Here is a 24,309-nt window from a genome sequence, read left to right as displayed (position 1 = left end):
TCTGTAGACTCACTAACTTTGGAACATAATCCATCCTTTGATTCATGAAAAATATGCAAAGATATAGTTGGAGAAACAAGACCCACATAAAAATAGCAAGCCGTGTTAGAGAATAATTATATGGGTTTTTATTTAAATCTTTAACTCAAATTAGAGAATGTTTTCCTCTTAGGGACTTGAAAGTTTTCAGCCCGAGATGTAGCTTGGGAAAAGTAGAAATAGAATAAGGAGTTCAGAGACCTTGCAGTTGCCTTGTTGTCAGTGAGGGTGGTTGGAAAGTCTCCAAGGGACAGACTGTTAATTACAAGAGCAAAATGACTTCTGATTAGGGAGAGGTCAGTGCCGTTTGACGGACTTCGTGAAAGGAGTGAGCGCCATCAGCCTTGATGTATAAGTAAGGTTTAGAAAGAAAATTAAAAATATAGCAACAGGGCCTCCCTGGTGGCGCAGTGGTTGAGAATCTGTCTGCCAGTGCAGGGGACACGGGTTCAATCCCTGGTCCAGGAAGATCCCACATGTCTCGGATCAACTAAACCCGTGTGCCACAACTACTGAGCCTGTGCTCTAGAGCCCATGAGCCACAACTACTGAGCCCACGCACCTAGAGCCCGTGCTCCGCAGCAAGAGAAGCCACCACAATGAGAAGCCTGCAGGCAGCAACGAAGACCCAACACAGCCAAAAGTAGATAAGTTAAATTAATTAATTTTTTAAAATACAGCAACAACACTGGAACTTTCAGTAAGTAAACCAAGGTCCACATTTTTGCTTATTCATTTTCTACATGGCTTTGGAAACATGATTGAGTTTCTCTGAGTCTCAGTTTCCTCATCTGTAAAATGGAAATAATGGGACTTACCTCTTGGAGTTGCTGGGAGAATGGAATCAGGTAACAATTGCTATGTCCTTAGCACCCAGATAGTAGCAGGGCTCTCCAGTTTCTCTTCATTTAATGAATGAGTAGAAGGAGGACAGAGGCATTCAGACATATTTGCTGAGGTCAGTGAGGGATAAACAGCAACAGTTAAGACACAGAGGCTGTGCCATTATCATAGTTAGCCCGCCCACTTGTTGCCTTGAACAAATACATTCTTGATGTAGGAAGGGATGGGGAACCTCAGAAGTCCTGGAACTGATTGCCTTTGGGGGCGGGAGACCAGTCTGGTAGCAGTCAGTGGGCTGTGTCTCTACAGATAAGGGAACCCAGGGAAGCCCCCTTGGCCTGTCAGCTGACCCCCCCGACCCCATCCCTGCTTCCCTTGCCTCTCTTTTTCCTTCCATCCCTTTCACAGTTTGGACACCTATTAGCTGTGTGATCTTGAGTAAATTCCTTAAGCTATTTTTACCCCAATTTTCTTATTCCTAAAATGGGAGAGTAGTTAATAGGGGTTTTCTGAGGGTTAAAAGAAAGAATGTATTTATCACAGCACCTGACACATAATAAGCCAGCAGGTGGTAACTCCCTTTCCAGCTCTTCTTCTGTTTCTCCCTTCCTTCCACTCACATCTGCATGACTTTGGTACATGATTGAGGACACATTACATAGAAGAGGCTGGGGGTAAGCCCAAGTATCAGGCAATGAATTGGAATGGTGGCCTGGGGAATACAGTCAGAAAGGTTAGAGTGGGATATAGTTTTGCAGAAACTGAAGCAGTTGGGGATAAATTGTGGGTGGAAGATAGAGGTGTTAACTGAGACGTTAAAGCTGAGGTATAGGATAAAAGGGTAGGATTGAAATGGAATTTGGGAACCCAGTTCCTGGTTATTCCTTACGCCAGAGTCATGTGACTTTTGGGCCATTGTAAAGCTAAGCACATTTTTATAGCTTTGGGAAGATTTATGAAGACTTAATTTAAAATAAATTCGCTGTTCTCATAAGGGAAGTTAGAAGAAAAACCCCTTAGCACTTATGCATGTGCCTCATGACTTAACACTGGCAGTGGATGGCTGATCACCGTAATGTCACGCTCAGTTGGGTGACCTTGGCATCGATGAAGCCACTTTGAGGGAAAGGGCTGAACTTGGTGGCAAAACACGCCTGCCCTTTGGTTCCTATTGTTGGCTCGGCACTACTGCGAGGAAAGCTACCAACACTATGATTTCCTATCTGCGATTCCAAAGGTCAGTTTTCTTACACTTCTTTGTATCTTATGACGGGTCCGTTGTCTCTGGCTTTTAATGATGAGCTGGCACGTAGTGAAACAAACACATTATCTAAAAAGCCCTTAACTTGACCTTTATTTGGCAGGAAAAATGAAACTTATAAAAGGCCACTGTCTAGTTGCTGTTTGTGGACCCAATTTATGATCCTATATTCGTGCCATCATTTGGCTTCATCCTTCCGTTCATTTTCCCAACAAATACTTGTTAAGCACCTGTTTTATAATAGATGCTGTGAGTGCTGGGGGTACAATGGTGATCAACACACAGAGAGCGAGTCCCTGCCCCATAAAACTTAGTAACACCCTAAATGGGAAGATAATTTGAAAAACAGCAGATACATATGTACATGTATAACTGAATCACTTTGCTGTGCACATGAAACTAACACAACCAGCGTTCATCAACTATACTCCAGTATGAAGTAAAAAGCTAAAAAAAACCCCTTACATTTCAGTGCAGGAGAGAGGCAGTGAGCACACAGATGGTGTCAGGTGTCTATCTGTGGTATGAAAAGTAAAGATTGGTAGGAGGGTTGAGGGTGATAAGGGCGTGGAATGTTCAGACGCGCAGGGCTAGCCCTTCAGAAGAGATTTGTGGAAAGAGACTGGACCAAAGTCAGGGGGTGAGTCACAGGTCTCTCTGTAGGAAGCGAGACAAACAGGTACAAAGACGCTGAGTCAGGAGTGGGTTTTGTGGGCTCAAAGTACAGCAAGAGACCAATGTGCTCGCTGTTCAGCAGGAGAGAAGGGAGGGGCCAGGTTATCTATTCTGGGTATGACAGGAAGCCATTGGAGTTTAGTTTCCAGTGTCAGAAATTAACTCTTACCTAGACTTTGATCAATTTCTATCTTGACTAAATGCCAGACAGCAGAGAATGGCAATACTTCTCTACACAGGACCCCCGTCCTCCGCTGCCACCACCAAATAGCTTCCGGTTTGCCTTCAATAAAACTGAATCCCTGTCCCTGTTGACAGATAGTGAAACCTACATCCATTCTTGGGAGGCTACTTAGAGGCCATGAGTTCCAAACATAAAACACTGGACTGCACCTAACACTGAAAAATCCCTGTCCTGCTATATACCTGTCCTATTCCTCCCTTAAAAACAGCAAAAATAATTCTTCCCTTTAATAAACAGACCAAAGCCCCAAATCACGTATTTTAAACAACCCTCATCTTAAGCCTCATGAAGCAGGCAACTCTCTCAAAGGAATCCCTTCGAGACTTCAGATACTGTCAGGCTACATGGGTCCCACGACAGGATTTGGGTATTTTAGAACACATACATCTCACATGACTCTTTTTAGGGGGACAGGAGTATTGCATGTGCACACAATTATGATTCATAGAAATGTATGGCGACAGTGGCCTGCATTGCCTTTGGGGATGCAACACAATTATCTGGTTGAACCCATCCCTTCTGTCTCTTTAATCACCTTCACCCCCACTGGAAGAGTCTCTCTGTTGCAAAGCCAACTATATTGGTGGATACATTCACCACAAATAAAGTGTTCTGCAATAAAAGGAACCCAAAATATAGTTAAAAAAAAAAAAGGAAACCAGCAACTTTGAGGAATTATAACCAAGACAATACAGAGTCTTCAGTCTTGAGGTCCTATCATAAGTTTTGGCCAAAATCATGACAGTGCCGACAGCTCTGCATCCTTCCACCTCCAGTTCTGTATCTCCTTGGCCAAAATCCTCCTGCAGTGCTCTCTGCTTGCTTCTGTTAGATGGTGCTTCTAGACCCATCCTCCTCAAAGACCTTGTGCGTTGGGGTCACTCTGATCTGAGTTATTAACTGAGCCGTGCTACTTTGGATAGGGTCTGTTTCCTAGTCTTTAAAACTGGAACAATAATATCCATTTATTGATTTGTCCATTCAACAGATATTTGCAGAATACTTGCTATGTTCCAGCACTGTGTTATGTGCTGGGGTGCGATGGTCTGCAAGAAAGGCATGGTACTTGTTCTCCCAGGTGTGCAGCCAGATGTGGGAGACAGGCATTTAAACCAGCAACACCAAACGTGTGCTAAAGGCTATGACATGATAACGCAGGATTCTGTGGAGGCACTCAGTCTTGTCTACAGCATCAGAAGAGGTGTCCCAAACAAAGTGAAATTTGAGCTGAGATGTAAATACTACTAACTGATAATTTGTTAAACAAAGAAATACAGAAGCCTATGTGAAGACCCAGGGGGAGCTGGAGAATAGATCGACTGGAGCAAAGCTTACAGGAGGAAATGTCAAGAGATGAAGCTGGAGTGCGAGGACCCAAGTCATAAAGAGCCTTCAAAATATCGTAAGGGTTTCAGTTGTGTCAAGGGACAATGCGAAGGCACTGATGATTTTAAGCAGGGAAGTCACATCATGTGATTTCTCTCTTAGAAGGATCTTTCAGGCCACTGGGTGCAGAATGCATTCAAGTGGGCCAGTAGGTAGCAGGTAGACTAGTTAGGAAGCTGTTTCATCAATCCAGATAAGAGCCAGTTTTAGCCTTGTCCCAGGTTAAGTCCCCCTGAAAGCAGAGTGTGTGGTATAGGACTGGCTGTAGATGACTTAGTTGAGATGTAATTCCTGGATCCCAGAGTGAACGAATGAAGGGAAACGAGATTAGGAAAGGAGGGGAAAAATCAGTAAAAGCTGCTTTAATGAGCTAGTTGCTGCTGTGGGCAACTGGGGCTCATGCCTTCTGGGAACCTTCCAAGGCATCACACAGAACAGTTGTTCTCAAAGGTGGTCTCTGGACCTGCAGCCTCAGCATCACCTGAGAGCTTATTAGAAAAGGCAGTGTCTTGGATCCTGCCTCAGACCTACTGGGTCAAAACGTTTAGGGACAGGGTTCAGCAACTTGGGTTTTAATCAACTCTTCAGGTGATTCTGACACCCTCTGATGTTTGAGAGAAGCACAGACATAGAGCACACCTTAGAGTTGTCCAGTAGGATTGGAGGATGGAGAGGCAGGGCATTTATCCTGACTCCCATCCCTCACTGGTTGCACCCATGTAGGTGAGTGTTTGTTACTTTAGAGAAGGCCATGAGACAGCAAAGAGAGACTCATGTTCTTGGTGTGGTGCCCTGGCAAAACGCATGGAGCTGTCCACCCTGCGGTGCTGAAACCAGATGGACGGAGGCACTTCACCACACACCCTGTCTACCCATCATGACTAGGACACGGCAATGAAGATGAAGAGAATTTGAGGATATGTGACACATTTGCAAGAAAGAATCATCAGTACCTGATACAAGGAGATTAAAGAGGGGCATATGAAAGATAATTCTCAATTTTATGGGCCATTTCCTTCAGTAATTGCCTTACACTTACAATATGTCAGTGGTTATTTTCCATGTAAACCTCTGTGATCGGTTTTTAAATAATATTGCTTTGGATTAGAACCAAATCGAGGGGAGGGATCATGGATCAATTACAATTAGACATTCTTCCAGAGGAAATGCCAGAGATTAGCTGCCGTGCCCATTTGACAAGAGATTCCTTGCTGTTAGCAGAATTTGAGCCAAATAGACAGAATGTACATGATTGCATATTTACCTTCCACCCTGGACAGAATGATTCTGACATGATGTCTTAAACTTTGCAATCTACCCTTGTGGTTGTTAGATTAATTTTATTAGAAAACTTTGCTCTATAAAATCTCCAGCATTTTTTTCCTAGGAATAATTTTCTCACCATGAGACAGACATCCCTTATCACTTTTTAAAAATATATTTACATTTTATAGGCTACATTTGTCTCAGAATACCACCTAAATGAAATAAAATTGCTCACTATGAAAAGACCCATTGGCTGTGCAGATTATTTAATTAAATAATTTGCACGTTGGAAACTGTGTTTATTAATGATATGTTAAAGCTGGACACACCTGCATTTACTAAATTAACCAACACTCCTGCAACACTTCATATCTTCCAGGCACTTCTGACAACTTTTATAATCTTAATTCATGTTATCCCCATACCAGTGCTATAAAATGAGTTCCCAGTTTACAGATAAGGAAATCGAAGCTAAGAAACATTTGACAGCTTACACAAGATGACCCACCTAGAAGTAGCAAAGTTGGAGATCAAATCCAGGTGTTTAGCCTTTGGCTCTGTGCTCTTAGCCATCACTCTCTGTTGTTTCTTCCAGAAACACAGCAGTGAGTTCCATCTCTAGCTGCTTCTTGTCTTGATTGTATTCCCCCCTCCTTGGCTGTTTGATGGGCAAAGTGGTGTTCACTATGGCTCATGCCATTTCAACGTGCTCCTAAGATCCTAACTAATGTAGACTCTAGACCTCTCCCCAGTCCATTTCATGTGGTGGCTGGAATTCCTATATACCTCTAACACATAGGACCACATTTTTGCCTCAAAATGAAGAATTCTGGAAATTGCAATGCAGAAAAGATTAGCCTTATCACGAGCTGTGGAAAGGAGGGGAAGAACTCCCACATTTGCTAACTATCTAATATACAGTGGACATAATCTGTCCTCTCACCTAGTCTCGTGACAGTCTCATTGAAAATCCATCCTGTAATTAGTCACTGATCTGCTGGAAAAGATTTCTGGATCCTAACACCTTTAGATGCTACCTTTCCTAGAAGAATCTGTATCTTTAAGAGAAGACTTGAATACTCTTAAAATCACAATAACTTAACTCAACACATTTATGTTCTCTTGGCAGGTAGTTTTTAAGCAGAGTGCATGTGTATATTTTGGGTAGGGATGGTGTTTTTTTTAGCATCTCACAAAACTCACCAAATAAGCAGTTACCTAATCTGTTTGGTTATTTTTTTTCAAATAGGTACTCTATGAAGCCTTCATGGCACCTCACTTCATCTGGCTTCCATAGTCCCTTTTTGGCTCAGAAGGGTACTGATGTCAAAAATAATGGTCTATGTGTGTTTATCAGATTTTTAGGAAACGTTCAATACCATGTTGTGTTCTTTACTGCCTTTAGGAAGAGACTATTAATTCTCCCTTCATCTCCTGTTAGAGGAAGAATAGATATTGGATGCTTTAAAAACATTTCATACCCAAGAATGGACCCCTGAAGATCTTCCATAACACAGATCAAAAACAGAATGTCACATTCCCTTGGTTTAGTCAAACTGTTTAGTCAAACACTCCAGAGTCCAGTGCAAAGCAACTCCCATCTGCATCAGGTCATTGATATAATAAGAAAAATCACCTGCACTGAAATTGCTTCCTTAATTGGTCCGTCATTACAAATCCTCTGCTTTATTTTCACATATATGTAAAGCATTCTTTGTACTTCCATGCTTGTGAAAATTCTTGTATTTCTTAAAAGCGCAGCTTTAATAATCTGCAGTCTTGTCTGAATGACTGGTGGCTTTTCTCTCTTTTCAGTTCCTCCCAAGTTCGTGGTTCAGCCACGGGACCAAGACGGGATTTATGGCAAGCCTGTCATCCTCAATTGCTCAGCTGAGGGTTACCCTGTGCCCACCATCGTGTGGAAATTCTCTAAAGGTATGAGGTTACTTGATTTGCTTGTTGTCTACCAAATGTATGTTACATTCTAAAGGATGAGATGAGCATTTCTTGCAGAGATGTTTCTTACAAATATATACGTCCCCACCTCCACCAAGTGTATCCGTCCTTCACATACACCCCTAGTAACCCACCTAAGTGTTTTCATTTGGGCCATGGAATGTTCTAGTGTAACATGCCCTTGGAAAGGCCAGGTCGGGGAGGCAGTTTATTCATGTCCGTTTTTTCAGCACCTGGGAAAGCTCTACCTTGACTACCTATGCTGATGACCGTGACCTGCCTAGGGACCCCTGCAAGCCCATCCACATGGATAAACAAGTATAAATTGTCAGAATTACTCATTGTTGGAAAATTATTTCCCCAGTATTTAGATAAGTAAGGGTAAGTGGCTTTAGAAGGTTAAAATAAAACTACTGGTTGTTTTATTTACCTAGATATCATAGATATAAAAAACTACCTATCGTCTCCTTGGTAGTCTCCTTTTAAAAGCAAAATTTCACCCTTAATCTTGCTTTCTCTTCAAAGGCAAAGCAACATTTCCCAGTATTAAGGTAACACTGTAAACATTACATAAATTCAAATGAGCAGTGGTGAAAACTAACGAGGGAACCATTCTAGACACGGTAAAAATAATTCATTTCTATCTTATCACCTTCTCCAGGAAAGTTTCCTTAGCTATGCTTACGAATGTGTTGGAGATTCTCTTTCCTTTCTCATTCACATAACCTCATTCAGTAGTTTATTAAACAGGTGAGGGCCAAACATATACTGATAGGATAAATAAGCAACAAATCAATAAATCATGTTGGTTTTTTCCTAACTATCTTAAGACTTCAGGTATATAGCGTGTTGCATTTTCTTATTGTGAAAGTAGCAACAATCAGAGAGAAACAAATGGCATACTTGCCCCAGTTCCTTTTGGTGTATTTCCTTTAGGGGGAAGGAGTCGAGGGAGGAAAGAGAGGGACAGACACCGTTTGGTTTGGGGGAGGATCAATTAAATTTGTTTTAAATCCCTGAGATTACTCCCCTGTAGCATGCCACATACATTGTTGATGTGAAAAGTGCTTTATCCCAGAATAAAAGCCTGTTATTCAGAGTACCTGCCCACATGACTTTTTATTTGGGGCCATCCTTGTAGCCCTATGTTGCATTACATAGAAACAAATAGCATGCATTTGATTTAATGTACTTTACATGGATGTGCATGTAGTTTATGTAGATGTTACCAACATTTTCCGTGATGCTCATCTTCTTCAAAATTATTTCTAATGCTTGACATTGTGTGGATGTTCTTTCTTTCTCTTGGGTTGTTTTCCATTTCTCACTATTACAAACACTGCAGAAGTGAACATTCTTGTGTGTTAGTTCAATGTGCATATGTGTGGTTGCTTTCCTTTTCTTTTTCTTTTTTGTTTTTTTTTTTTGAGGAACCTCCATACTGTTCTCCATAGTGGCTGCACGCATTTACATTCCCACCAACAGTGTACGAGGGTTCCCTTCTCTCCACACCCTCTCCAGCATTTATTGTTTGTTGATTTTTTGATGATGGCCATTCTGACCGGTGTGAGGTGATACCTCATTGTGGTTTGCGTTTGCATTTCTCTAACAGTTAGTGATGTTGAGCGTCTTTTCATGTGTCTGTTGCCCTTCTGTATGTCTTCTTTGGAGAAATGTCTATGTAATCCCTAGAAGTGAAATACTGTGATCACACTGAAGGCTCTTGGTCTGCACTGGACCAGGACACATTGGAAATATTAGGGCAATAGTAGCCTGAAGCTGTGTGTGTCTTGCACCCTCGTCAACTAGATAGTATCCTTTTTTCCTTAATCTTTACTATGTGACGGGTGAACTGTTTTAATTTACAAATTCCTGTTTTAATTTACAAATTTAGATTACTAATGATGTTGAAAATGTTTTAGCCTTTGTTTACAGACCATTTCATTTTCCCATTTGGAGAATTTCTCATTCATGTTACTCTCACACTCATCTCCATGTCTCATTTATTTGAAAGAGTGTTTTTCAGAGATTAAATAACCCTTTGTCTCTTATGGGTGTTACAGACATCTTATTCCTTCCCATTACTGATGAGCAAATTAAATTATAGAAGCCTTTTTACCTTTGAACCTGATATGCAATTTAAAATCATTAATGAAAAAATTTAAAATTGCAGCAAACAAATTTTTAAAAGTTAAAATCCCCCTTTAAAAACATCACTCACGGGCTTCCCTGGTGGCGCAGTGGTTGAGAGTCCGCCTGCCGATGCAGGGAACACGGGTTTGTGCCCCAGTCCGGGAGGATCCCACGTGCCGCGGAGCGGCTGGGCCCGTGAGCCATGGCCGCTGAGCCTGCGCGTCCGAAGCCTGTGCTCCGCAACGGGAGAGGCCACAACAGTGAGAGGCCCGCATACCTCCAAAAAAAAAAAAAAAATCACTCAAAGATAACCAAAGATAAATACTGCAAACTTTTTTTTTAAGATTTTTTTTGATGTGGACCATTTTTAAAGTCTTTATTGAATTTGTTAGAATACTGCTTCTGTTTTATGTTTTGTTTTTGTTGGTTTTTTTTTTTTTTTTTGGCCATGAGGTATGTGGGATCTCAATTCCCTGAACAGGGATTGAACCTACACCCCCTGCATTGGAAGGTGAAGTCTTAACCGCTGGACTGCCAGGGAAGTCCCGATACTGTAAACTTTCATCTAGCTTTTCGGACCTGTCTCCCTGGCAAATATATATATCTGTAGATATACATATAATTTTGTGTTTTTTAAAAAATTGCGAGCATGTGAGTCTTCCTGATCTACAACCTTCTTTCTTCAGTTAATAATAGGCTATGAGTGTCTTTCCACGGCAACAAATATGGGTGTTCACTGTGACTTTTTAATGTCTCTGTTGAGTTTCTATTCATACATCTAACTTCTCTTGCCTTTGTTAGGACTGAATTCAGTGACTTAATGCCACAAGGGTTTACTCCTTCTCATAAGAAGCCTCTAAGAGTAGACAGGGCAGGATTAGTTTTTCTCCCCTGAGTCATCAGGGACCCACACTGTTTACATCTATCTCTTCTGTCACTCTTCAAAAGCATCTCCCTCCATCAATCAATGGCTACTAAGGTCCAGTGGCCACTTGCACGTCTCCATGGATGAGGAAGAGCACAGAGAGAAGGCTGTCCCACCCACCTGAGTCAGTTCCCTCTAAGGACCTCTCCAGACTGTGTGATAAATTAATTCTGCTCATGTCTCATCGGCCAGGTCAGCCCTCGCCACAGGGCTTCTACAAGTTGTGTTGTAGCTAAGCATACGGCCGTCGTGACTACAGCCCAGGCTATTTCACTAAGGGGGAGGATGGATGCTTGGCAACCAGGTGGGTCCAACACCACTGTTGGGTACTGTGTTTTTTCCCAGTTTTTCACTATCGTAAAAATGTCACAGTGACTTCTATCTCATCGATCTCTGTACACGTGTCCATTTTCTCTCTGGTGATAAACTTCTGTAAGTAGAGTTGTGGTTCAAAGAGTAAGCAATTTCTGTAGATTTCAGTATGTATCAGCCACTTGTCATCACGTTTTTCATCTACACTCCTTCCTGCAGTTTATAGTAGCGCCTGTTTCTTACGATGAGAATAATGCCAGGTATATGCTTGTTTTTTAATATTTTTCAATAGAATACGGGAAATGGTATACTATTATTTTAATCATGCAAGTAGCAAAGATGTTTCTTGAGAAAAATTTAGCCTTGCTTATGGAACATGTTTCCCATAATCAAATAGTCACTAAGAGCATAAGTGCAGTTCTTCTATGTCTCACACACACACACACACACACACACACACACACACACACACACACACCAGACTCGGGCTGTTTCTCCAAGGGATGCAATTTAATCCTGAAGCTGCAGAATTCCAGAGTAAATTGCAGTGGTTTAAGGGCAGCTATTGCAGAAATGAAACAATCTTTCCTGAGAAATAATGTTATTACAGTTTTGACCTTGGGTCTGGATACACAAAGTCTAAGACATTCAATTCTGTCTCCTGATTTTTTTTTTTTTTACATGAACGAACAGGACTTCTTGTCAAAAAGAGATTTGAAAAAAAAAAATCAGGGTTTAATACCATGGTGGGCCTAATCTGTGCTCACAGAAATCGATAGCTAAGCAAATGTATGTCATTTATAGTGGAGGAAGTGGGTTTCAGTTGCTGTCCTGGGGACCTGGACCATCCCCTTGTTAGCTGCTAAAGGGGAAAGAGGGACTGCTGATGCAAGAAATAACTGATGCCCTGGCCCACGGGCTGCCTGGACATCTTTTGCTCTCTGGCCATCCAGCAGTAGGGCCACTTCTGACCTCCAGGGATGCTTTGGTCGGAGGAATGTCCAAGGACAAGAGTCAGGGCATGCCTGGTGGAGTGGGAGAGCAGTAGGGAGTAGTTTATGTTTAAAACAGGATTATCAGAGAAGGCCCCAGAAGAAGGTAGTGTTTGAGCAGAAATTTAAAAGAAATGGGAGATGAGCCATGTGCATATCTGGGGGGAGCACTGAAGGGCAAGGGGTCAAAGCCGGGACAGAAGTGGGTTTATACTTGGAATGTTCCAGAAGCACCAAGGAGGACACTGGAGCTGGGTCCTGCTCATTCCCTGCAGTGGAGTGAAGGGAGGTTCTGGAGGTCCCAGCAGGTCAGATGCCTCATCGATGACCTTAAAGATGTGGCTTTGCCTGGCGGGGGTGGGCAGGGGGGAATGCAGGCAGTGGATCAGAGTTGTGACAGCGGCGCTCTCCTTTCTTCGGCTGCCCTGCGGACACCAGACCCTAGCAGGCTGTTGGAGTAATGTGCTCCTCCTAGTGTTTTCAGAGGATCCTGTCGGCCCTAGGTGGAAGGCGGGAATTGCAGCTGGAGACCAGTTAGCAGGCCGTTGCGGTGACACGGCCTGGACAAGCTGTCAAGAAGGGACGAGTAGTTGATTTCCGAATTCATCCGGCTGATGGACTGGATGTCGAAGAGAAAGGGAGCAGTCAGACTGGATGCCCGGGGCTTTGAGGACAGTGGGGAAGTGCCACTTACTGAGACAGGGCAATGTCAGGAGAGCACATCGGCCCGGGATCAATATCAGGGGTTTGGGCCTCATTCTCTGTAGACACAACCCAATTCTCAGTGTAAGCAATGATACATTTTCTAAGTGTGCTAATTTTTTATCAATGAATATGCCTTCTCCGTGGTCAGGGCTTATCCCTTCCACACTCCGCTCAGCCAATGTACGCCCCTCTTTGGTATCACCTCAGTTCCATGTGAGATTGAGCCCCTGCTCAATGCTAGTCCTTTAGCTCTAGTTTTCCAGCGAGGAATATTCCAGGTTAGTTCTTCACAATGGCTTGCCTCTTGCCTTTTTGCACATAAAATGAGTTTAGCTTGTAGGAGTTGGTAGCTTGCATGATTTCCTGGGAGGGAACAGAAGCTGCCCGATTTCTCCTTAGAAACGAATCTTTTTTTTTTTTTTTTTTTTTTGCCTGCATGCACCGAAGAGCTGACTTTGAAGTCCAGTGAATGTATACTCTAAGCCTTGATGTTATGCATGTGGGGTCACTTTTCCCCCAGATGTGTCATATGCGTATTTAATATGTAGATTCAAATCATCTTTTATGTAAGAAAATTCTTCTTGAATCATGTCTGTAAATATTCGTTCTCTTCCGTGCTTTGCATTTGCGGGTGTGTATATTCAAAGTTTATCTCAAGTCACAGAAACGATACAAACGAAGACAACAGAAGGAACCGGTTTTGTTCCGAGAGAAGGTGATGCGTGACACACCTGGCACCAGTTTGGATCTCTTGAAGGGTTAGGGCGCAGAAGTCATCTTTTTGCAACGTGTCCACAAAGTTGTGGAATTCGTTTCCAGATTTGTTCCCAGGTATTTTTGAAAACGTTTTAAGGAGCTCAATAGATTTCTGTCTCTGTTCCTTTAAGATCCGGGTATTCTGCCTCTGCCCAGGAGGTAGCATGGTGACCTGGGTCACCGATTACGCTGCCATCAGATCCCTTTCACTTGTCTTCCAGAGGGTGTCATTTTCTCTCTGATTTTTTAACTGACTTACTCCCATTTTACTTGGATATTTTCTCATGTTTATTCTCTACAACTATTTCCCCACAAAGTCTGTTCTCGTTTGTGCTCTCTCCAATTTCGCCTTCAGTTTTGTGATTTTATTTTTTTCCGTTCTTTCTCTAGTTCCGCCAGCTCACATTTCATTCTCTCTTGAGCTCTTGCTTCATAGACAAGTAGCTATTTTCTTCACAGCTTTCATCTCAATCATGGCGTTCTTCTGAGGAGATTTCATTATACATTTCTGTCTCTATTTTATTCTTCCATTTTCCTTGTAGTATCTCTGCTAGGTCCTGGCTTCCTTGTGCTCACATTTGAAGAAAATGCCTATCCCCAGGAAGAGATTGCTTTGAGCAAGTATCTGGTTCCTCCCTGAAGCCTCCTTCACTGATCTAAGACACACAGCAGGTCCAGAGAAGCTGCTGCGTCACCCAGCCTGTGCACACCATGGTCGCCGATGTCTGTCGCCCCTCAGATGTGCTCCCCGCTTTCACGACGCACACGCTGCTGGCGCTTTCTCAGAGTCCTAGCCGTGGTCCATCTCGCCTTGTCTTTCTGCACGTACCTTTGCTCAGCGTACACTGGCGGCTGCCCCATCATCTATTTTGTGGTTGACATTTTAGCTATTTCCTAATTTCATGCATAAAAGTGTTTGCATTTTCTATTCCTCTTTCTCCCATTTGCTTTTTTATGATTTGCAGGAAAAAAAAGAAACACTGTTTTTTAAAAAAATTTTTTCTTTTCTTTTTTTATACAGCAGGTTCTTATTAGTTATCTATTTTATACATATTAGTGTATTTATGTCAATCCCAATCTCCCAGTTCATCCCAGCACCACCACCTGCCCACCCCTGCTTTCCCCACTTGGTGTCATACGTTTGTTCTCTACATTTGTGTCTCTATTTCTGCCTTGCAAACCGGTTCATCTGTACCATTTTTCTAGATTCCACATATATGTGTTAATATACGATATTTGTTTTTCTCTTTCTGACTTACTTCACTCTGTATGACAGTCTCTAGGTCCATCCACATCTCTACAAATGACCCAATTTCGTCCCTTTTTATGGCTGAGTAATATTCCATTGTATATATGTACCAGATCGTTTTTATCCATTCGTCTGTCGATGGGCATTTAGGTTGCTTCCATGACCTGGCTATTGTAAATAGTGCTGCGATGAGCATTGGAGTGCATGTGTCTTTTTTTTTTTTTAACATCTTTATTGGAGTATAATTGCTTTACAATGGTTCATGTGTCTTTTTGAATTATGGTTTTCTCAGGGTATATGCCCAAGAGTGGTATTGCTGGCTCATATGGTAATTCTATATTTAGTTTTTTAAGGAACCTCCATACTGTTCTAACGCTGGTTTTATGCTGCCATCTTTCAACCCTTTGAACTTAAATCCTATTGTTTATGTATTAAGGTTTATTAAATTTGAACTTTACTTCAGAAAAATAAAGGAGAAGTAGTAGAAATCATCAGTTAAGAGAGTGGGCTGGGTTCAAACCCCAGACACGCACCATCTGTCTGTGTTTTACTCCAGGAAAATTACTTAGCCTGCATGAGCCACAGATTCCTCACATGGGAAGCAAATGAAATAAGGGGAGTAACGTGATGATTTAATTAGATGCTTCACAGGAAGCAGTTATTATGGCGCCTGGCATAGCAATTAGTCAATACACGTTCTCTGTTATCATTATCATCACTCTCGTCATCACCTCCGCTCACACGGGTAGCCAGTTGCGCTAAAGCCATTTATTGCCTAGCCCAACCTTTTCCCACTAACTTTAATTCCTTTATTGTCTATGAAAAAATGTGTCTGCTGAAACCCATTTTTTTATCCCTCTCTCTCTTGCACTGTCTGTCTGGCATCAGAACCATACATACTAGAAGTTTATCTCTTCCTAATATGTTTTAATATCTCATATAACACTCCTCCCCGCATTGTTTTTCTCGTTCCAAAATGTCCTATATTTCTCACATGGATTTTTATTTGCATATTTCTTCTAGATGAAAGTTAGGCTAATTTTATCAAGTTCCCAAAAAAGATATTCTGAAAACTTTGGAACACTGTAATAAGTGTAAAGGTTAGCATGGAGAGCACCAATATCATTAAACTGTTGAGCCTTCCCTGCCAATATCATGGACAGTCTTTCCATTTATTCAAATCTTTTTATATGCCCATTATAAATTCTGTTGCTTTCTTACTATGGTCTGTGGTAGTGAGTATTTATAAGCTTCTGCAGATAGTTCTTTTTGATCCTCTTCGATTTTCTGGGTGGAAAGGTGTTACATCTATAGCCAATTTTTGTTGACTCTCTGCAGCTGTCCGTGTCTCTTTCTTTTCCAAGCAAGGGAGAAGTGCTGCTTAATTTGGGGGGAGTTCCTATCTTCTTCCACTCTCTAGTACATAGAGAGGCTGCGGTGGGATAGGACCCCCTATTTCCTGCCTGTTTCTCTCACCCTGTGCGCTTCCTTCTCTTACCTGTAGCACATTCGCATGAGACCAAAGTTCCCTCAACTCCAGTTTTTCTGGGAGACATCAAAGAACGCATCACTGTTTGGTGCACAATAGTTTTGCTTTTCCTCAGGCATCTCCCTCTGTCCCCAGAAAGCTGTTGGATGTTGCCCTTCTGTACCCACAAGGTATACTCTACCAGGGGTCCTGGCTGTCCCTTACCTCCTGGGTCCCAGAAGTGTCCTCTTCTGTTCGGTATCAACCCACCTGCCAAAACCCTCCCATCTTGCCATAGACTCTTCTTATTTTCTTTTTTTTTTTTTAAAGCAACTTAAAAAAATCTCCTGATTTCTGTGGATTAGGAGTCTGGGAACATCTTAGCTGCGTGCTCTGTCTCAGAATCTCTCATAGGGCTGCAGTTGTTGGCCAGGGCCAAGTCTCATCTGAACTGGAGGAGGACCCACTTGTAGGTTCAGATGGTTGCTAGCAGAAGCTGTAGACTCTTTATAGGGGCCAACAGGGACTTCAGTCCTTTGTTCAGAAATCCAAAGGAAAAAATCTGACACTCACAACAGTTCTCTGGATATTTCCACGCAATGTACTCAATTCTAGACTGAGAAACAAATGTGTGCTCAGTACGGCTGGTCGTATGTTCAGGCGACCCTTCTGGAGCCTCCTCCTACCTCAGGGGCTTTTGCCCTGGAACGCCCTCTCTTTTGCCCTGGAACACCCTCTCTCCCACGGTCAAGGTGACATCTCGGCACCCTCCACAATCCTCAAGGCCTCTGTCTCCAAATGCCATGAAGAATGTGCAGCATGGGACAAGCCCAGGTTCTCAAGTATGTTAATGGCGGGACATTTTTTTCTACCAAAACCAATTCCAGACCTCCCTGCTGAGCTGCCCACGGCCACCTCTTCCTCAGCAGTCAAGAGATGGCCCCCACTGCAGACCCCCTGCTTTCCATTCAAAAGATAAGTCCGGATGGGGGCAAACAATCAAGAGACCAAACAACAACAACAAAATAATAAGTCCCTTAAATGAGATTGTTCCTCTTTTCCCCTGTAGGAAAACAGGAGGTTTCCTATTGAAGTAACTCCGTGGAGAGGCCCAGTCAGGATTGTCCTTGGGTCTCTGGACCCCCAAAGTTCCTTCCCAAGCTCTGGTCCCTTAATCCTATTTCCTGTATCCTTGCTGGTTTCACTCTCGTCCTGACCTCGGGCCCGAGCCTCCTTCTTGTTTTAGCACTCAAGGCATATTTAGCTTCATTTCTTTACCCTCGTGGCCACTTCCACTCTGACCCTGAATGCCAGATCACAGCCTTTGCTCGGACCAGTGTTGCTTTCACACCCCTGTCCTGGAAACTGGATCTCTGTCTTGGTCATCTGCTTGGTCCTTGGTCATCTAATCCTGTCTCACCTCCCTGCCTGCCTGTCTGTCTGATTACCACCCAGAGCTCTAACCACGCCTGCTCCCAGACTCACCACTGACCCGCTTTCTGCGTGGGTTAGAATGCCCCCAAGCCTCCATCCCCATGCATCCGACCTCTTCTGTCCACTGGTTGACTGGACCTGCAGTCGTCCTCTCGGGTCTTTCCAGCAACACCTGCTCCAAACTCCTGCACCAACCTTGTCGAGGCTATCAAGTCTCACTTGTCATCCAGTGTTCCTCGTCCCCATGCAAACACGTGACAAGCTATGAATCTAGAATGACTGCGGAGACAGAGCTCAAAGAATCTAAAAAGGAAAAAGTGACACCTCCCTGTGACATAAGTGGTGAAAATAAACCCAACTTCAAAGTCAAATGTGGTTCCCTCAGGTGCAACAAAAGCAGCTCTGCTTGTCTGTTCCCAGGTAGGAGCAGTGGGTCTCATTGAGCAATAATGAGTTCTTGGAAGAGGATGGTGAGCAGACAGAGAGAATGAATGTTCATCATATTGGTGGATTTTCTTTTGATGGTAGAATAAAACTCACGAGGAATGGAAAACTTCGGCCTTTCCCTGTGCTAAAATTAGCGGGGTCTCCATGGCTCTGGGAGCTGCATCAGGACCATCGTAGATGCCCCACCCCCGCCCAAGGAAACAGCAGTTACCCCGAGCCTTGGTAGAGTCGTCAGGACAATGGCCCTGGGGGTCCATCTGGCCCTCTCTTCTTTATCTCCGCTCCTCTGTCTTCCCTCTTTCTCATTGTCTTTCCCCAGGAACTTTCTAACCATCCTCTTGTGGATAGGGACAGCCACACTGAGGACAAATGTTTGGGCATCTCTTGCTCCAAGGAGGTGGTGACTGAAAACCTTGCATGGCTGACACAGCTGCAGGGGCGGCTCGCAGCCCATGGTCCCAATGCAAAGCCTTGGTGGCATCAGCGAAGTCCAGCCATTCAAACTGCCTCTGGTGTCGCATGTCCCATCAACAAGTGCCGAATCGTGTCAGTTCATGGTTCCATTTTCTGATAAGTGAGTAAGGGACCACTGTTCCATACTGATGATAAAAAAAAGGATGCTTGCAGATCAGGTACAGAGTAAAAGTCATGAAATTAGCATGATAAACTAGTGGACCACCAAATTCTAACAACCCCTCGGCAGGCACCAGTCTAGGCCACCTAAGTTCAGTTGTTCTCATTGGATAGAATTCTTCAGGATAGACATACGGAGATTAAAAGAAGAAAATGAATTGCACAGGGAGCATAATTATATGCAGATTTACAAAAGAAGTAACCTTGATGCTGTCCCAGTTATGGTGCAGTGTTTTATCAGGAAGGAATTTAATACAGGGAATTAGATGCATGCATATTTTTAGAAGCATGGGAGGAATTCAACTTGCTGTTTAGGCGCTTGACAAATGTGGGAGCCGGGAGAGGCTCCTTCCATCTGTGCTTCCAGCTGCTCCAGAACGAAATTTGTTCTCCCGGACTTGGATGTTGGGCACCTGGCCATGCATCGACTTACTGCTTCTCGAGGAGAACGATGATTTCTCCTTCCCTGCACTTTCCAAATCGCATTCAAGTGCCTCTCACTGGTGAAGTATACACCAGAACTGTGACAGATCAGCTGGGGAGATGTTCTTCTCAGGCGCTTCCCATCCCTGAAATTTAGGGAAGAGTTTAGAAGTGCAGCAGTAGTGCTAAGATCAACAGACAATATCTGATGCAAACATATAGACAAAACAAGATGTGCACGTTGTGTACCGTGTGGAAGCTTCTTTCTTTGGGCTTGAGAAGAGCCCTCCAGCCTGGAACTGGACCCGTGTCTCAGGACTGTGTCTCTGTCCTCTTTGGGATTCTTCTCTGGAACAGGACCCAGAACCCAGCCCTCTGTCACTGATCAAGGGTTCATTTCCCAGAGGCCACACCTGAAATGGGTGCACCTGCTGTTTCTCTGGGTACTTGCTCTCTCCTCGTCCTATCCCCACCCATCTTTACAGCTACTCACTCCCTTCAACCCACCAACTGTTCTCAGAGGAGGAGGGCCCTCTCCCTGAGCAAAGAAAACGAACTCATTCCTCAGGAAAACACCGCCCTCTCCACAAGGACGAAAGGGGCTGTGTTTTGACTCCTTGGTGAGGAGAAGGAATAGCTTATCATTTGGGTGCAGCCCAGGGAGTAGAAAGTGATCTCCTTCTTCCTGTTCTCTTCCCCTCCAGAACAATCTTTTTCCACCTGCCAGGTGACTCTCTGCGTGTGCTCATTGACCAACTTCTTCTGGTCTCAGCATGTGGGCACCGGCACCCACTTGCACTCATGCAATCCTGTTCCTTTTCTTGTGAACAATCTATACAGTACGTAATTGAATTCTTCTTCCCATTTCATATATGATGACATTAAGGATGCAGACAGAATAAGCTACTTGCTCAAGGGCAGAGCTCCTAAGTTTAAGAGATAACATAGGAGCCCAGTTCTTCTGACTCTTAGTCAAGTGCTCTCACTTCAGATCAGCAAAGACTTCAGAGCGAAGAAAAGACGGAACAATGGCCATATTTGTTGCTGCCTTCAAAGTGGGCTCACTTGGTGATACTCAGCTATTCTTTATCCACTATTCCTACTCCCTCAGTTCTTGACAGTCCTGCTAGGTGTATCTTTTCAATAAATAATAAAGGTCACACAATATGAACATACCCAGTCGTTCTGTGGGTGCCTTACGTACTGTGTGAACATTTGCTTTTCATGTAATGGAACATTAAAATTGTCCCCACTTGACCCCAGCTATCCACAGAAAACTGACATCTTTTTAATTAATGGCTTCTGGTAGCTATAAGTGTATCTTCTAGTTAATGATGCATAGTACTTACCTATGCTAACAAGATTGCAGAATTTTGAAATATTGTATGCACTGTGTTAAATTTTGTTCTTTACAATCACAATGAATCTGAAGTAGCTGACCTATAATTCTACCAAACCATGGCCAAGTCCACTTCCCTCAAATTAAACAGTGCTCATCGTTGGGACTGTTGTCCTTATGGTGGATGAATTACTCTGTTTAGCAAACATTATCACATTTATAAATGGTATATCCCTTCAAGTTAGGTTCATTTTCTGAGAAAAAAAAAAAGATTTAATGGTTTTCAACTGCATTTATACTTTATCTCTGTCTCCATTAGGACATTTTAGTAATGAAGAGTCTTCTCTCGGTCAAGATAGGAGTTAATAGATAATCCTTTTCAGCTATTTAATTGAGAAAGCTTAGCAATGTAGCTAAATTGTATATTGTAATTCTTTACTATAAATGTGTCAAATATTGTAAGTATTTTTCTGGTGAAAATTCTTTGAGGAAAAGAAAACATTTGTGTTTTTGACGTGAACGGTCCTATAACTTTCTCACATTCTATCAGCATTTTATTAGATTCTCAGGGATTTGTAACACATTTTTACAGAATTTGTAAATCCCATAGCATTTTCATATTTCCTGGTTTGCTGCCTTATGGAGACATTTCTTAAATCCTACATTTGGCTGAATTTCCAGGTTGTGTGTAGTAGTCTAGATCTGGCTCCCAGCTTGCAGTTAACTTTGAGAAAGGTATCGATAGCCTTTACAGATTTTTCAAACTGTCCACCAAATTTAAGCACTTAAATAAAAATCAAAGCCCTTTTCTTTGATTTTTAAGTTCCAATAATATTTTTTATCCTTACCCCAAAGAAACTATTATCCTTAAGAAGGAATTTTACAACTTATGAAACCAGATCCTTAAAAGATACAGTAAACTTTTATAGGAGAAAAGAAAGTATGATCATCTCAATAGATGATGAAAAGGTAGCTGATAATATTCAACATACAATCCTGACTGAAACAACACAAACAAAAATGAAGTTTTGTAAAATAGGAATATAGAATCACTTTTAGGAACCAAAGTGCTTTGGCAAATGAAGAGGAAAGAGACAAAGTTCAATAGATACATGAGCAAAGAATATAGATAGATAGAGTGTTCACCAGAGAACAAGTACAAATTACTGATACATTTATAAAAAGACGCTCAGACTTATCTATAAGCAAAAGCAGCTAAAAAATATACAAAACCATTAGTAAAATTAGTAAATTAGTAAAATTAGTAAAAACATATAAATTAAAATAATGAGATATATACCATATTGATGAAGATTAAAAAGATTAATAGTATACATGTGTGAGGAAAAAATTAACCCCAACCCCAGGAAATAAAATTGCTCTGTCTTTTACTCAGCAACTTAGCAATATATTTTAACACTTAGATGTGCAGAATTCCACTCCAAGTATTTATCCAGTGGAGTTCCTACCACTATATCTTTCTTTCTACTGATGGATTGATTGACAAGCAGAGAGGTTCATTGCAACATTGTCCTTAGTCTTGTGTAGTAGGAAAGAAATAGTCAACTAATCGTAAACTGATTAAATAATTAGAAGCAGAAAGTAGAAGAAAACAGCAGTAGTGTGTGCTTACTGTATGTCATACCATAGTTTAAGAATTTAAATGCCTACACCACCCTATGAAGGAGGATCTATTATTATCTCCATTTTGCAGGTGAGGAAACTGAGGAACTAAAAGGATTCCTGATTACCTAGTTTTTCACAGTGTATTGGGGATCTGTCGCTGTGTAACAAATTACCCCAAAGCTTAGTGGTTTAACAATAATAAAGCACATTAATGATCGCTGTGGGGCAGGAATCTGGTATATGCCTTAACTGAATCCTCTATATCAAGGCGTCTGTCTCCCAGCACTGCGCTCAGGCTGTTGGCCAGGGATTCAGTCATATCAAGGTTCATCCCATTCAGGTGGTTGCTGGCAGGATTCAGCTTCTCACAGACTGTTGGCTGGGGGAGATCCTCATGGGAGGCTCTCCATAGGAAGGCTCACAATATGGCCGCTCAGTTTACCCAGAGTGAGGGTTCTGACCTCAAAGAGAGATTGACCAAGAGGCCACCATCTTTTGTAACCATAGCTACTCTCCCTGGATCCACCACAAAATAGGTGCTTAGTAATTGGACAATAAACACTATTTTGTATAGACAAAGCGCAATTTTATATGTGCTTATAAAAAATTAGGAAGGCTATAGTCCCTGCTTTTTTCCTCAAGATAATGGGATCTTGAGGAGAAAAAGAGGACAGTTACTTTTTTACTGTTTAAATTTTTGACCAAAAATTCACAGATTCCTAATGTGAAATTCTCATGTTTTAAACCCCAGTAGGTAAACTTGGAGATAGCTTTCATCAATTATTTTCCAAAATCAACCATTCATTTAGTGATATGTTAATTATCCATCAAACATTTCTTTAATTCTTCTGTGAACTTTCATATGGATTAAGTTTTAAATGATCTATATTATACATGCTTCTGTTGTAATTTTGCATTTTATACATTTTGATAATTTTTGGCTATTCCCAAGGAGTGAACAGGTGTAAGGATAAGAATGATTTTGTTCATTTCGTCTCATTTTATAAAATAGTCAGTAGCTGATACTGAGGAAATCAACATATTGAAGTTATTAAAAACTACTATTATGTTTTTAAAACTTTTTCATCACTGATTTTGAATTCTTTATGAATAAGATGAATTAAAGCCATTTTTCTACTTAGAAAGATGTTATGATATTTCACACATCAGATATGAGGTAAAGAACTAATCCAAGTGTGTGAGTATTATTAGTATATGCACCCCCCTTCCAACTTTACAATTATCTTACATCTATATACTTTTTTTACATACCTTTAAATCAGATATCAGCCAACTATAGACCACAAGTCAAATTCTTCTCAAAACCTGCCTTTGTAAATAAATGTTATTGGAATATAATTGTGCTGATTTATGTACTTTCTATAGCTTCATTCATGCTTCAATGACAGAAATAAGTAATTGTAACAGACTGTATGGCTTGCAAACCATAAAATGTTTATTATTTGACCTTTTATACAACAAGATTTCCAATAACTGCCTGAAAATATTAATAATTATTATCCATGAACAAGGTGTAATGCCCCATCTCTACTCATCTAGGTCTTCTTTACTTGTGAGCAACAACTTTTGCAGTTTTCAGTAGACCAGTCTCACAAATATCTTGTTAAATTTATCTGTAAATATTTCATGTTTCCATGCAAATTTATTGTTTTTTTAAATTTCAGTATTGCTTGTTACTAATATATAAAAATAAAATTAACTTTGAATTTTGTATTTTGATGTATACGGTGACTTTGCTAAAGTCATTTATAATCCTGGCACAGTTTTTGTAAACTCTTTGATTATCTATATAACTAATTATGTCATCTATGAAGGAAGACAGTTATATTCTTCTTTTCTAATACATATGTATTTTATGTCATTTTCTTTTTGAATTGCTCTTGATAAAATCATCAGAACAATGTTGAAGAAAAGGACCAGACCAATCATCCTTGTCTCTTTCTTGATCTTTGGTGGAAAATAATTTGGTTTTTAGAATTAAATATGATGTTAACTGTAAGCCTTTTGAAACATTTTATCAAGTAATTCCATTCTGTGGCTAGCTCACTATGAGATTTTATCAGGATGTTTAACTCTAAAATACTTTTTCGTTTTTCTTTGTATATATTCAAGTAACCATATTGTGCTTCCTTTTGATCTGTTAATATGATGAATTACATTCACTAGTTTTTTAATT

General features: G+C 41.5%; 1 protein-coding gene across 4 annotated transcripts in view; it reads left to right on the top strand.

Annotated features, from left to right (window-relative positions):
• Positions 1-24,309, top strand: part of DSCAM (DS cell adhesion molecule) — a 738,508-nt gene that overhangs the window by 475,257 nt on the left and 238,942 nt on the right. For all 4 annotated transcript variants that reach the window (XM_059063980.2, XM_067035143.1, XM_067035144.1 and 1 more), the window contains exon 10: positions 7,530-7,649. In XM_059063980.2, the coding sequence (XP_058919963.2) occupies positions 7,530-7,649 (120 nt within the window). The remainder of the gene's footprint in view (positions 1-7,529; positions 7,650-24,309) is intronic.

The sequence above is a fragment of the Kogia breviceps genome, chromosome 5 (assembly GCF_026419965.1).
Source record: "Kogia breviceps isolate mKogBre1 chromosome 5, mKogBre1 haplotype 1, whole genome shotgun sequence".
Taxonomy (NCBI): Eukaryota; Metazoa; Chordata; class Mammalia; order Artiodactyla; family Physeteridae; genus Kogia; species Kogia breviceps.
The sequence above is the reverse complement of the archived record's forward strand: the minus strand, read 5'-3'. Positions and strand labels throughout refer to the sequence as shown.